Source organism: Squalius cephalus (genome assembly GCF_949319135.1).
Source record: "Squalius cephalus genome assembly, chromosome: 1".
NCBI classification, from domain to species: domain Eukaryota; kingdom Metazoa; phylum Chordata; class Actinopteri; order Cypriniformes; family Leuciscidae; genus Squalius; species Squalius cephalus.
In genome coordinates this window covers 58,896,826-58,912,489 of record NC_137122.1, presented here as the reverse complement: position 1 = coordinate 58,912,489, position 15,664 = coordinate 58,896,826, and the positions used below count along the sequence as shown (strand labels likewise).

At 39.0% G+C, this 15,664-nt stretch overlaps 1 protein-coding gene across 3 annotated transcripts in view; it reads left to right on the top strand.

Moving 5' to 3' along the window:
• LOC307167291 (NACHT, LRR and PYD domains-containing protein 3-like) overlaps positions 1-15,664 on the top strand; it is a 120,556-nt gene that overhangs the window by 64,003 nt on the left and 40,889 nt on the right. For 2 of the 3 annotated variants that reach the window (XM_079886275.1, XM_079886276.1), the window contains exon 5: positions 2,509-2,682. In XM_079886275.1, coding sequence (XP_079742401.1) covers positions 2,509-2,682 — 174 coding nt within the window. Of the gene's footprint in view, positions 1-2,508; positions 3,572-3,995; positions 4,781-15,664 lie in introns of those variants that run through there. The other variant, XR_013822749.1, reaches the window with a different exon arrangement.

The following is a 15,664-nucleotide window of genomic DNA, read 5'->3' as shown; positions in this document are numbered from 1 at the left end:
TGCACAGATACTGAGATCATCAGTTCAGGTGCAGAGATGCACAGATACAGAGATCATCAGTTCAGGTGCAGAGATGCACAGATACAGAGATGATCAGTTAAGTTGCAGAGATGCACAGATACTGAGATCATCAGTTCAGGTGCAGAGATGCACAGATACAGAGATGATCAGTTCAGGAGCAGAGATGCACAGATGCAGAGATGATCAGTTCAGGAGCAGAGATGCACAGATACAGAGATGATCAGTTCAGGTGCAGAGATGCACAGATACAGAGATGATCAGTTCAGGTGCAGAGATGCACAGATACTGAGATCATCAGTTCAGTTGCAGAGATGCACAGATACTGAGATCATCAGTTCAGGTGCAGAGATGCACAGATGCAGAGATGATCAGTTCAGGTGCAGAGATGAACAGATACAGAGATGATCAGTTCAGGTGCAGAGATGAACAGATACAGAGATGATCAGTTCAGGTGCAGAGATGAACAGATACAGAGATGATCAGTTCAGGTGCAGAGATGCACAGATACAGAGATGATCAGTTCAGGAGCAGAGATGCACAGATACTGAGATCATCAGTTCAGGTGCAGAGATGCACAGATACAGAGATGATCAGTTCAGGTGCAGAGATGCACAGATACAGAGATCATCAGTTCAGGAGCAGAGATGCACAGATACAGAGATGATCAGTTCAGGTGCAGAGATGCACAGATACAGAGATGAGCAGTTCAGGTGCAGAGATGCACAGATACAGAGATCATCAGTTCAGGAGTAGAGATGCACAGATACTGAGATGATCAGTTCAGGTTCAGAGATACACAGATACAGAGATGATCAGTTCAGGTGCAGAGATGCACAGATTCAGAGATGATCAGTTCAGGTGCAGAGATGCACAGATACTGAGATGATCAGTTCAGGTGCAGAGATGCACAGATACTGAGATGATCAGTTCAGGTGCAGAGATGCACAGATACAGAGATGATTCAATTATATAAAACTATTACTTTCATCTGGGAGTGGATGGTGATGATCCCTCAGGTGCTGTACATATTTACTGACACTTTTCATCTAAATGTTTTGCATATTGCATACCTGTCTTCAGCTCCTCCTGAATCATGTTTAGATAGCCAAAATGCCCTAATAGCTTTTTTAATTTGCTTCTTCAGAAAGTACAAGTCCAGGTGATTGCATTGTTCCACCGTATTTTTAATTTGAGAGTTTCGCATACGCTGAAAGTTTATGCTTTGCACGCCTTACCTAGACAATCACCTAGTGAACTCTGCTACTATAGTAACAGCCTCACAGAGTATCCAGTAGGGCTGAACGATTAATCGCAACAAAACCACACGCGATTTGCGATTATCTTATGCGCAGCTTGTCAGTGGAGTGCGGCTGATTAAATAGTGCCCCATTTGAACACCAGAGGGCGCTCTCACGCAAACACGCTAAATATGCCCCGCCACAGAAGTACAATAATGCGCATCATTCCAGGAAATCCCTATCGCTGTAGCTGAATAAACAGAAGATTGAAACGCTTGGATTAAACATGACTTGTAAATAGACGACTGCCTTATTCTGTGTCAGAAGGCACATCATCTCACAGAAGGAGGAGCTCAGCTGTCATTATGAAGTGAGTTTGGAGTTTGGAGAATGCATGTTATTAAATGTTGTCTGTTGTTGGACGAGGTTCATAAATGCTTCTCATGTTTTGGAAAGATGTTTGACGCGTGTTGTTTTTTCAAATGCACATTATAAGTGACTCAAACTCTCAGTGCTTTCAGACGGAGCAGAGTTTACAGAGCCGTACATCAATGACAAACTGCGCAGAAAAAATAATCGCAGCCTTTGCGATTTTAAAATCGCGATAAGCCATCTCGATTTAAGTGCGATTACATGGAAAGTGAGATTAATCGTTCAGCCCTAGTATCCAGGCAGAGGACACGCCACACACAAGTCTGAAAGACTAATTTTAATGTTTTCTTTTTTTTTTAACCATAGCATCAAGATTTTGGTTTATTTACGTGACCATTGTAATCACGGTCAATTTTGAAGTTGGGTAATCTCAACATCACTAATTTGCAATCAATCAGAGGTCTTTGTGAAGATAATCACCAGCAGCCATATCACCCTGTAGCCCAAGACTGGTTGCCCACCGAAGCTAAGCAGGGCTGAGCCTGGTTAGTACCTGGATGGGAGACCAGCAGGATGCGCTCACCCTGTGGTCTGTGTGGGTCCTAATTCCCCAGTGTAGGGTCCAGGGACACTATACTGTCAAAAGAGCACCGTACTTAGGATGAGACGTTAAACCGAGATCCTGACTCTCTGTGGTCAGTAAAAATCCAAATTTGCCCATTGGCCTCTGTCCATCATGACCTCCTAATCATCCCCATATACTGATTGGCTTCATCACTGTCTCACATACCTTGACTTTGAAGAGCCGTGTTGTTTATTGTAGTGTATATTCTCTAACAATGAAGCACACTAACATGAACACTTGTTGTGTTTGTAGATTATCTGGCTGTATGGTGACAGAAGAAGGTTGTGCTGCTCTGGCTTCAGCTCTGAGTTCAAACCCTTCACACCTGAGAGAGCTGGATCTGAGCTACAATCACCCAGGAGAATCAGGAGTGAAGCTGCTCTCTGATACAATGAACCATCCAGACTGCACACTGGACAAACTCAAGTAAGTGGATCAGTAAGAATCATCCTGTCTGGTGTGCATGTGAGACTGAGAGTTTTTAATAGTTTTTGAACACTGAAAGGGTCCCAGTGTGTTAAAAAGTGACACCAAGCAGTCCTGACAAAGCATCCAGACGAGTTGTTAGTGAGAATGTGTTGAGAAAATAATATATAGACTCTGATACTATAGAAGCTGTAGAAACATCACAAAGACATAGTACTGGAATGTCCTCCTCCATTTCCCAACATACTCTTTAAGAGACCTCCATCTTGCACCGATCACCCAAACAGATAACCTTCTTGATCATGTCTGTGAACCCAAAACTTATTTCACAGTCAATTTACAAATAAAAAAAAATTAAATGCCCCATCACAGTACAGAGAAAATGTTATTATAACAGCACTGATTTCAAAAGATGTCATATTGTCCATTACTATAATGTTAAAGATCAACAACAATCCTAGACATAAACACATGAACAGCCACAATTGTTGTTTTGGGAAGCTATTCTCACCCATCCAAGCTTTTGCCTTCAAACAGCATCACTTATCACATTTATTAAAAACTGTGACAAAACATTTTTAATCATGTATTTTAGTACATAGTTTCTGCTTCTCTCAATAATGCATAACAGCCCACTGATTATTTATCCTGAAAAGATTTTTTATTTAATTTTATATTTTCGATATTGCGAATTGGTAACAATCCTCCAATAACTTTTTAATGCTTGGGTTTCCAGATATCAAGAGCCTAAATTCCTCCAATTAGAGCTTTTCTCTTAAATGGATAAATTTTCTGCCAAGTGTTTTACTTGATCTCCCAAATCTGGCAACTGTGCGCTCTCTCTGCTCTGCACAAAAAAAAAAGCTTTTTTGCTGATGATTTACAGATGGTACTCAACCAGAATAATACGTTCCCGCGGCGGTAAATTGCGGGTGTGTATTTGCAACCTCTTACCGCTAAGAGGCGCTAAAATCACAGACCTTGCAAAGTGTCAGTTTATTCTCTCTATTGCGTAATCTGCCGCCGCGCCGCGGCTCATTGAGACCGATTGAAAGCTGGTAGCAGATCAATTCAAGTGAAACATTTAACGAGTTCATAATCACAATTCTGAAATTACTGAAATTGAATTGAATAAATTTAATACTGAAAACATTTTCGACATAAAACATTGCAATAGAAAAATATATGGCTACATCAATGAGGCATTGCACGACCATAAGACGTTATCATAACAGCATTCAGACGATAGCTCTGTGGTCAACGCATCAACATGAGCCTCGCGAAGCTTCAAGCGATCCGAGATCGAATCTTAGTGTAGCCGACAGCGTGTACGTTTTACCATTCTTAATGCTTAAATATATAACTGTTTATTAAAGTCAAACGTTTTGTTTAATTATGGATTGTAGGCTACTCTACAACATACATTTTCTACATTCCATTTGAGCCGGTGCACAGACGACAAAACTTATGAAGGAAGATTGTCAGCCGATCGCACCAGAAAATGAAGATTATGAAGCTCATCTTTAATCTGCTAAATTATTGTTTTGTGAATCATTCACGAAATTGAGATGACTGACAGTGATACCTGGCCATAGCAACGGAAGACATTTTTCAAAACAGATTGAAAAAAGAGAAGACTTTCAAGACAGTATTGCTTTCAATAAAAAAAATGAAAATGTAAGAGAACACTAAATTAATTAAGTTTGATACCCCATCGAATATTTCAAGGTATAAATAAAGTGTCGGGACAGTTTATTTATTTAAAACAGAGTTGCATCGAGTTTAGAGTTTATTCCCTTTGCAATGCAAAATAAGAAACACAGAATCTTATTCTTGCAACATTTTACATGTACTGCCAACGAAATTGCAGCTAAATTAAAAAATTAAAACGGTACAAAACGAAAATAGTTCAAAGCAACATAAATTAAGAACAGGCGTTTTTCTTTGCCTCTCTCTCTCGCGCTGGATCTCTTTTTAGTAAGTTTATTTTGTCTCCCTCACTGACCGTGCCGGGTCTCTCTCGAAATGAAACATTTCAGGGTTAAAAACACACCATACAGCTGATAATACTGTATATGCCACTGCGTGTCATCCACACAAATCACGAAAGAAAAAAACTGTAAGAAAAATACCTTTGTTGCTTCAAAGACACAGAATGCCTTGCTGAATTCACCTTACAATTAAATGAGGTTGATCGCGAATTAAAGGGGGGGTGAAATGCTATTTCATGCATACTGAGTTTTTTACACTGTTAAAGAGTTGGATTCCCATGCTAAACATGGACAAAGTTTCAAAAATTAAATTGTACGTTTGAAGGAGTATTTCTGTTCCAAAAATGCTCCTTCCGGTTTGTCACAAGTTTCGGAAAGTTTTTTTCGAGTATGGGCCTGTGTGACGTCAGATGTAGCGGAATTTCCTTATATGGGTCCTAAGGGCACTTCTCCGGAAGTACGCGAGCGCGCAACCGTAGACCAGAGAGAGAAGTGAGCGAAAGCAGTACGCCCATCAAAGCGCTATGCTCGGCTTTAGGGAAGTCAATGTCACCAAAGAAGTGGGTTTTTGGTTGCCAGGGCAAGACAACCCTGCACAGATTCCTAAAGAACCCAGCGCTAAGGGACCAGTGGATGGAGTTTGTTTTTCCAGAGCATCAACGGAGGTTGTGCAAGACTGTTTGTTCCCTGCATTTCGACGATGATTGTTTTATAAACAAAGCCCAGATCGACGGATTTGCAGATCGTCTAAAACTTAAGGATCGAGCAGTCACAATGATAAAGGTTCGCGGCCGTGCGTTGGAACCGGGCGGTGAGTAACACTGTTGAACAAATGTCTCTGTGTGTTGTTAGCTCGGCGCGTTAGCACAGCTTTAGCTCCGCCCACACGGCCCGCCTTCAGCCGCTCGGTTCTTTCCGGAAAGACTCGGTACAGCTTATCTTTCTTTTATAAATATAATAAAACTAAAGACTTTTTGGAGATATGAAGGATGCAATACTACTCTATAGGTACTCAAGATTAACAGGAGATTGAGTGAAAATGAGCATTTCACCCCCCCTTTAAAGAGCTCTGTATCTGCTAAATTGAAATTGTGTGTGGAAAATCTTTAAATACAATAAATAAAACTACAATATTTATAATTTAATAAGATATAGGGCCTACATATGGACTTTTGGAGATTTTGAGATTTATCCTTAAAAGTAGGTTGCCTTTGCCTTTTCCTGCTCATCAGGCTGGCTATCCGACACTCTCCACATGAAAGACGGAACATTAACACCTATTGTCCTGCACCCCCACGATAAAGCCACTGCCTTCTCCAAACCCCCCACAGGCTATCTGAGTTTGCAAAACAAAACAAAGACTTTGCAATTCACACTTAAATCGCTATTCTAGACATTAGCAATAGGCTATTCATGTGTTGATAATGAAGGAATAAAATAATTTAGGCTATGTAGTAATATTTCTGTCATAAATGTTTATTACTAAATATTTAATTATTTCAATAATTGAAGAATTAAAACGGTACTTCAGTTTGGCCATCTTCAAACGCATGTTCATTTGTTGTTATGAACAAAATGTTCAACTCAATATTAAATTCCACAGGGATCTTTGAATCCTTACAACCAGGCTGCGATTTGTGAATAAATTTTTTTATTTTTTTATTCAAATAAATCTCGAACCACAGTGCTTCGTGCTGCTGTTAAACTAATTAACATTTATAGAATAATTATGAATGTAAATGAAACAATATCGCAACATTGATCTGTTTTTACAATTTAATTCAGGGCGATTTAGCCTAGATTTAATTAGAGCGAGATTTTCACCTTTTTCTTGTCCTTTCCTCATTGGGAAGCGCTCACATGATAACTAAACATGTTTGAGTAGATCCTCTATACCTCTCGGTTTCATATGGATTTCATAATCAGGCTTTAGACATAGCCGATTAATTTCGTATCGTGAGTCGTGACTGAGCTGAGGCAAGTGGCGTTCGGTTCATTTTTGTGACGTGCAGTTCCCGGAGACAGAGACGACAGACAAACTTTTGTCGTTAGCCTAATATGAATAAAAGTTTACAGTTTTAAACGATGTAGACTACTCTACTCTTATCTGTATGACCGAAAAATTACAGAGTAGCCTATTAAGTTATTTTAGCTGTTAAGAGTAAAATAAATCCAAATGAACGCGCCGCCGCGTTTGTCGAACACTAATTCAACATGCCAGAATAAAACCTGGCTTTAGAACAATGCATATCGCCACTCGTCGTGGTGTGCCAAAACACTTAATTATAGCCTAAACTTCAACATTTCATTCAAAACAATCTCAAACCGCTTTGTGACATTTTTAAAAGCCGTGCATGCATTACTGCTACTGGAACCATGAACGTAACAGAATACTGGTTCTGATTTTATTGTTTGTCGTTTAAACGCGCCTGTTGCATATCTTGCATATAACAGAACTCCTTTTGAAATTACGATTGGAATTATTATAGGCTACAGATGTAAAGTCATTGCATAATATTTGTTCCTTAGTGTAAAATGGAAATGCATGGTCATTTTATTTTATAAATATAAGCAGAAAATTACGGTGTAACTATGGTGAGTTTTAGAACTAGACAAATCTCTCTGCATCAATAATAGGCTATAAAATGCATTAATAGGCTAATATAAAAATTAACATAGTCCAAGTTGGTTCGGGATTTGAACCCGTGCCATCTAAATGATTGTAACGTAAGTTCTACCACTCGGCCATTCATGAATTTACTCGTTGCGCAATGCCCAAACGTTCCAATGTGTGTTCACAAGCGAGCCGAGAAGGGCTCTTCATTCGTCTCATTCCTCAATAGAATAGTACAAATAATCAGCTTCATTACACATAATTTACATTTGTTTGTTATTTTTGGTATTAAATTTGTTTTTGTGTTTTTTTGTGTGTGTGTGTGTGTGTGTGTTTTATCGCACTGCTCCCCGGGGAATAGGCTTGTCGCCCACCGACGTCTAGGCCTACAATATGAAATATAATATTGTTATCGTCTCTATTTTTAATTTGTTATTCTATTTTTCTGGCCTTGTTCTATTCTGTTTACCATAGTTGTAGTATTTCATCCTTACTGTAAATTGACATTAACCCCACTTAAGGAAAAGAAAAAAAATGCAGCAATTGCTGCTGTTTTGCACAATATCCCTTTGCGCCACCTGACGGTCATTTCGCGAATGACTTTGAAATGCGACTGGTTTATTTTTGCCGTGGTAGTTTTGCCGCGGTGGCTGGCGCGGCGGTAATTGGCATTCTGGTTGAGTACCATCTGTAATAGTTTAGTAATCTCTATTGTGATATTCTGCCCAAATGAAAGTGTCATACAGTAAGTGTCATTCCTTCACAAATAGGGCCCTATAATTTCCGCGTTCACGGAATCGCGGACGGAATCGCGGAATTTGCAAATTAACGCGGAATCTAGTGTTAACGTGGAATTTCGCGGAATTTTACGTATCTGAAATAAAATTCTGTTTTTGTGTGGGAGAAAAACGCGTATGTTTGAGGAAAATGTAGACAAATCTGGGCGACACAACCCCTCCAGTCATTTCAGCTCCCCCTTCAAAACACTGAAAGCATGGCGAAGCGGCTCTCCACGGCTCTGCTTTCTTCGGCGAAAAAGTTAAGAAACTCCACGCTAAGCCCTCCTTACCGAACCGAGCAGTTCCCACGTGACTTTTATGTGTTAGGCGAACTCTTGTTCTGTAAGTTTTGATGTTAAAAAATGATGTTATTTAAGCCAGCGCAAATACCTTTGTTTACATCCTGTTTTTCGGTTGAAGTCCAAAGTAGTCGATTGCAGAGTTCACACGCATAGGTTTAATACCTATGATCACGCGCGTGAACTCGGCAATCGACTACTTTGGACTTCAACCGAAAAACAGGATGTAAACAAAGGTATTTGCGCTGGCTTAAATAACATCATTTTTATACATTTCTTTCACATCTACTGCAGTCAGACTCACTCGTGTTCACTCAGAAGGAATCACTCACATTTTCTGTGCACTTGTAATGACACATCAAGGATGTTAAGAGGCTAAAAGCAGGTTTAGTACTTGCCCCATTGAAGTCAACAGGGTGCAAATTTTAAAAATAGAATAACTCTGTGTAGGCAACACCGATTTTTGTCGTTGTTCTCTGTATTGACAGCACTCCAAATGTACAAAAAAATGAGCTCAATGTTAAAATTGACCGGAGTTCTCCTTTAAGCATTAGACAATCTGCAAATCCGTCGATCTGGGCTTTGTTTATAAAACAATCATCGTCGAACAAAGAGTCTTGCACAACCTCTGTTGATGCTTCGAAAAAACAAACTCCATCCACTGTTCCCTTAACGCTGGGTTCTTTGGGAATCTGTGCAGGGTTGTCTTGCCCTGGCAACCAAAAACCCACTTCTTTGGTGACATTGACTTCCCTAAAAGCCGAGCATAGCGCTTTGAGGTAACGTACTGCTTTCGCTCTCTTCTCTCTCTGGTCTACGAGTGCGCGCGCGGCCGCGGAGAAGTGCCCTTAGGACCCATATAAGGAAATTCCGCCCTATCTTACGTAAGACAGAGCCATACTCGAAAAAAACTTTCCGAAACTTGTGACAAACCGGAAGGAGTATTTTTGGAACAAAAATACTCCTTCAAACGTACAACTTAACTTTTGAAACTTTGTCCATGTTTAGCATGGGAATCCAACTCTTTAACAGTGTAAAAAACTCAGTATGCATGAAACAGCAATTCACCCCCCCTTTAAATATCTACAACACCAGAGCATTGAAATGACATAAATATTACATGTCTAGTCTCACACTTTTGCTTCTATTTTATAAACACTTGATGATTATCTAATCTAAATAACAAAATATATATTAAAGTGATGATAAAAAAATAACCAAAATCGAATGCTTTTCTGATTTGTTTATATGATTCTGTCGGCTGTATGAACATATTAGTTTGCCATCTTACGTCTCTAGCTTTAAATATGCAACTTCTCTGCATATTTAGTCATAAAAGTGACCAGCTGGATATAAACTAATGCAAATAGATTATAACAATTGTAACATTAAACATTCGGTTCGGACTTACGTTTATTTTTGTCAGTGTTTTAACCGCTTGAGGTACTACTAATGTTAGCGTCCTCTCAGCCTTGAAGGCAAACAAATATACTGTTGTGCTGTTCTTTCTCTACTAATGCAGCATTTAGTCAACAAATTAATCACTTTATAATGATATGACAAAATGTACTGTATACATACCTTTTAGCTGTCAATGCTTTAAACGGGCATCTGATGTCAGTGCTCTCCACGCAGCATCACGTGTCGAAATAACACGAGGCATCAGTGATAGTTATTATTACACCTCTAGAGGCCGCTCTTGTACTGCATGATGCCAGCAGACCGTTCTCAGCTCTCTCTCACTGTGTAATGAATGACAGCGTGCGCTTCTCAGCCGCTCCAGCAACGGACGCAACCAGGAAAAACTATCGGTATGTATTTTTGCCGATAATGATAGTTCCACCAATCAACTATCGGTGCCGATTAATCGGCAAAACCGAGGAATAGGTCAACCTCTAGAAAAAAAACATGTTTACAGCCTGCAGCAAAAAGTGGCTTTGGTCTATACAGCTAATTTTGCCCTTCATGACAACTGTGAGGGGGGTGAAACTCATCCATTTAAATTATATTAAGCCTTAAATTTCTGCATAATTAAGGGTGTCCACTTTTGAGTGACAGGTGGATTCCTGCTGCTGTGGTCATTAGTCATCATTAGCCCTTTGTCTGCTGTCTGTTAGCCGTCACGTTACCTCAGCTAATTGTCTGACTGGAAAAATAAAAAAATTTGGGAGTGACGCACTGCCAAGATGGCAACGGTCGGCTACGCCCACTTTAGGCTTCAGAAGTGGTCTTCAGAAACCTCCGGGTGACGTCACAGTCACTACGTCCATATCTTTTTACAGTCTATGGCAGGGGTCTCCAACCTTTTTGTGAGTGAGGGCTCCCTGAAGGGATAAAATAGTCTTGAGGGCTACTTGTTTGATATAGGCACACACACGCGCGCCCACACACACACACACACACACACACACACAAAGTTTCAAGTTTTGAAAAATACAACAACAAACAGTAATATTGTTAAATATTATGACAATTGAATTTATAATTACCGTATATACCCGAATATAAGACGAGGTTTTTTGTCCTAAAAATAGGCTGAAAAATGGGGGGTCGTCTTATATTCGCGATATAGACAAAATCACGGGGAGAAAGAACAACGGCATAAATATGAAATCGTCTTATAGTCGGGTATATATTAGGGGTGTAACGGTTCACAAAATTCATGGTTCGGTTCAATACGATACAGTGGTGACACGGTTCGGTACGTTTTCGATAGAGCAAAAAGGAAGAAATAAAACATGTCATAAAATAAACAAACACTGTGGCACTTTTTTCACATTACTTTTAATCACCAAAATATGTCTAAGTAATGAAATGAATATTGACATCATGGCTTAATAAATGTAAATCACCTCTCACAAGCATTTTAAATTATTATTAATAATTAAATTATTTTTATTCATCAATCAATCAATCAATCCTATTTATAGGAATTTATATAAAAAATGTACATTTATAATTGTATTTATAATTTTCTCTCTGTAGATCACATTACACTGAACACATTTACACATTTGAACACAATTTTAATACAAAATGTCAAGAGTTATTTGTCACACTTACAACAATAAATAGGCCAAATCAGCCTGCTTTTATGGGCAAAAAAAACAACCACCTTTTAATGGGAAGCTTGGCATTGCATAACGTCCACAAGTGCCCTATAATCGGGAGTATAACCCGACACTGTAACTCTAATTGAGTCCTCCAAATGTCCATCAGTAAGGCGTGTTCTGTGTTTGTTCTTAATAAAATTCATATCTGAAAATGCAGATTCACACAGGTACGTTGAGCCAAAAAGACAGGCAACTTTCATCGCTGCTGTGGAAATGTTAACGTATTTCTCTGGGTCAACAAGTTTCCAAAAGTCTGTTGCCCCCTGATGGGCTTTGAGGTTAATGTCACTCTGCAGAGTGAGAATCTCCATCTCAACCTCACTAGAAACCAGGTTAAACGCATCACTTAGTTTTTCAGAAATGTGCAAAATGTCCACTTGCATGAAAGGATTTGCAATGAATGACACGCATGGTTCCAGACTATCAAAGTCATTGAATCTGTCCTCAAATTCTTGTCCAAGTCTTTTCAGGAGTTCAAAGTAATTGTGTTTTGCTCTGTCAAAGACTTCATATGCAGAATCATTGTTACTTAGCATCGACTGCATGGATGGAAAGTGATGCAATTTCTTCCTCTGCAAGTACGTGGAGAAAAGGCTAATCTTGGCATTGAAAGCATTTACAGCACTGATCATCTCACTGATTGTCTTATATTTGCCTTGCAGTTCACAGTTCAAATTATTCAGTTTCACAGTGATGTCAGTTAGGAAGGCAAGGTCCAGTAGCCACTCAGTGTCCTGAAGCATGGAGGTGTCCTCCCCTCTGGATTCCATGAACACTTTGACTTCAGACAAAAGTGATAAAAAACGTTGCAAAATCCTTCCTCTGCTCAGCCATCGAATTTCAGTGTGAAGCAATAGGTCACCATACTCAGCTGACAGCTCCTCCAGAAGTAACTTGAATGACCTGTGCTGTTTCGCTTTGGACCGGATGCTGTTAATGATTTTAACGACTGGAGTCATGACGTGATCAAATCCCATCACTTTGGCGCACAGTGCCTGTTGGTGTATAATGCAGTGGTAATGTAGAAACTTTGGGAAATCTGGGTCTCCTCTGCATAGCGCAACGAAGCCTGCATGCTGGCCAGTCATTGCAGGGGCTCCATCAGTTGTTACTGATACCAACTTTTCAAATGGCACGTTCTTTTCCATGAAGTACTTCTTCACCGCATCATAAATATCAACACCCCTCGTTGTTGTCTTGAGGGGCAGTAATGTTAAAAATTCCTCTTTCACTGACAAATCACTGAATATCATTCTGATGAAAACCATGAGCTGCGCTGTACTGCTAGAATCCACAGATTCATCACACTGGATGGAGAACCATTTGCACGAACCCAAGTCTTTCTCCAGCTGCTCCGTTACGTTTGCTGACATAGCCGAGACTCGTCTCGCAATAGTGTTAGCCCCGAGTTGAACATCGGAGACTGAGGACATTATTTCATTTCCATTCTTGTGATCTTTAAACAGAGTGTTGGTTATCACAGTCATTGCTCCCTTGACAATTTCACCATCAGAGAAAGGTTTTTTGTGTTTCGTTAAAAAATGAGCAACTCTAAATGAAGCTTCGGTTGCAGCCTGTGACTTTTTAGCGGGTTTTGTAAAAAATTATTGCTGCCTGCTTAATGTTGTTTTCATCTCACTAACTTTTTCTTTTCTAAGTGATGTACCTGGTGGATAACAAACATTGAAGGTCTTGTGGGTTGTGGTGAAATGTCTCTCCGCATTGTGTCTCTTGGCAACCGCAATGCTAGCTCCACAGATGAGGCATACAGCTTTATCTTTAACGTTGGTGAAGAGGAATTCTGTCTCCCACTCCTCTTTGAAATAATAAGTCTTCTTTTTTGCATGACCTGCATCATCAGCCATAATTAATCTTTTTTTCTTTTTTATAGTTCAATTTATCTCATGTATGTACTGTCTGCGCGCGACCGCCTCAACTCACAGAAGTTACGTTTTTTTTTTTTTTGCACAACGTAATGTAGCCTATGTCAACGTACGTTGACTCGACGTGCAGATTCTAAATATTTTAAATTATTGAATTATTTTATTTTGTTTTAATGGTATGAAATGTTACCAATAGTTATTTTCTCATTTTATGCCATTATCATAAAAAAATAATAAAAAAAAAAAAAAAAAAAATGAAAGATTACAATTCAGGCTATTTATAGAACGTGCTCGGCGGGCGACTCAGAGACTCCACGCGGGCTACCAGGTGCCTGCGGGCACCATGTTGGAGACCACTGGTCTATGGGCTCGATCTGTCACATTCTCTGCTCCTTTTCTGTATACAGTTTATTCCAGTTAATATAATTTATTCATCATGCTGATAAGGTTATGTGTAGTTTTCATTTTCTAATGCGTAAAAAGCATTAATATAATTCATAACTGGTTTTTAGGTTGTTTTTATCTATGTAGCCAGAATATGATATCAAGTCAAGTCAAGTCATCTTCATTTATATAGCGCTTTTAACAGTGTAGATTGTTTTAAAGCAGCTTTAAATGTATAATTTAAGGTAACAGAGATTGTTTTGGCTTTATAGCGGTTCTTTAATAAAGTTATTTTCCAGCTAAAATTTATTTTGATCGATTCACTTCTGTCGCAATGATCATTTGTTAATAAATTAGGGGCCGCTAAGACGACACCATTCTCTCTATACAGACTTTAAACGCGAACCTGTGATAAATGCTGATGGCGGTCACATGCGCATTAAGAATTGGTTCTTTAGTTATGTGCGTTTGAATATATGTGCGCAGGGTTGTAATTCCCTACAAACCAAGCCTAAACAAAGTACTGGGCTTTGACAAATTTTATTTTGTCACTTTGGGGTAGGTACACGAAACGAATTTTTCTGACAATGCTTTTTTAGAGTGGTAAAGGGATCCTCCGTAGGGAGAGACTAGTTGGCACTAGATATGCAGTTTCCCCAAACACAAAAACATTTTTATGTAGCCTATTCCTATTGTAGAAGTTTGAGTGGAATTTATTTACTGAATGAGATTGATCGGTATTGGAAACACAGTTGTTTTATTTACAGAACTACAGAATAGTACTTATCGCCCTTACATTTTCCCCAAAAGATATTTAGACGTCCAGTTTTGTATTACTAGAAATATATCATAGCTGTAAAATATATTTTGCAGCAACAAAACGGCAACCAACGCCATTAGTGACTGAGAGCAAAGTCCTGCACGGGTTCGGGTGACCCGCAAATTTTGCTCAAACGGGTGAAAAATATCCAACTGTGTCACGTCGGGCACGGGTCTAAACGGGTTTAAAACAATCATGTCCAAACCAACAGGTTTAAAACTTGCCCAACTTAGTCAACAGGGTGCAAATTTTAAAAAGAGGATAACACAGTGTAGGCAACACCGATTTTTGTCGTTGTTCTCTGTACTGACAGCACTCCAAATTTACAAAAAAATGAGCTCAATGTTAAAATTGACCGGAGTTCTCCTTTAAGCACTGCGGGTATGGGCGGGTGCGGATTTACAAAATCGGACCCGTGCAGAACTCTGACTGAGAGTACTTGGTGTGATAATTTAATGTTAGTATTGCATGTACCTTATGGCACATTCATTTGTGGAATGTGCAGTGAACATAGCCAAATTTACAGCACAGTAACAGTAACGTTAACTACCCTACTAGTCTACTGTAAGATTGAGGATGGCCTTAAATTTACACTGCTCTATTCCAGTAGATAAATGTATATGTCTTGGCAATTCAATTTTTTTTTTTTTTTTATTAAAATAGGCTATTTATCAGGCAGGTGTCTGTGCACTGTCAGAGTCTTCTGAGTAAAATGGGATTACAGGGTGTTGTTGCACTGTCTCAGATTTTGTTCACACCTTGTCTATATCAAGAATGTGTCCCAAAACCAAGGCCTGTAAAATATTTCTGTTCAAATCTTGTCTTTCAGCCCTAGAAATTACTTCCGTTTTACAGCCTGAAAATCACATTTTCTGGGAAGCAATTTTTGGACATTAATATAATGAAAAGTATTATTCATAGGCATTATCTACTTACACAGTGATACATTTTGATAAATAAAACCTATGATTTGCTTAAATATCTGATCCTTCTGTGATTACGAAACACAAATTGGCTGTTTATAGCATTATATCTTTTAATGTGATAAAAACACTAAATATTAATTTTGACTATGTATTGGTATGTAATTTACGGTGGT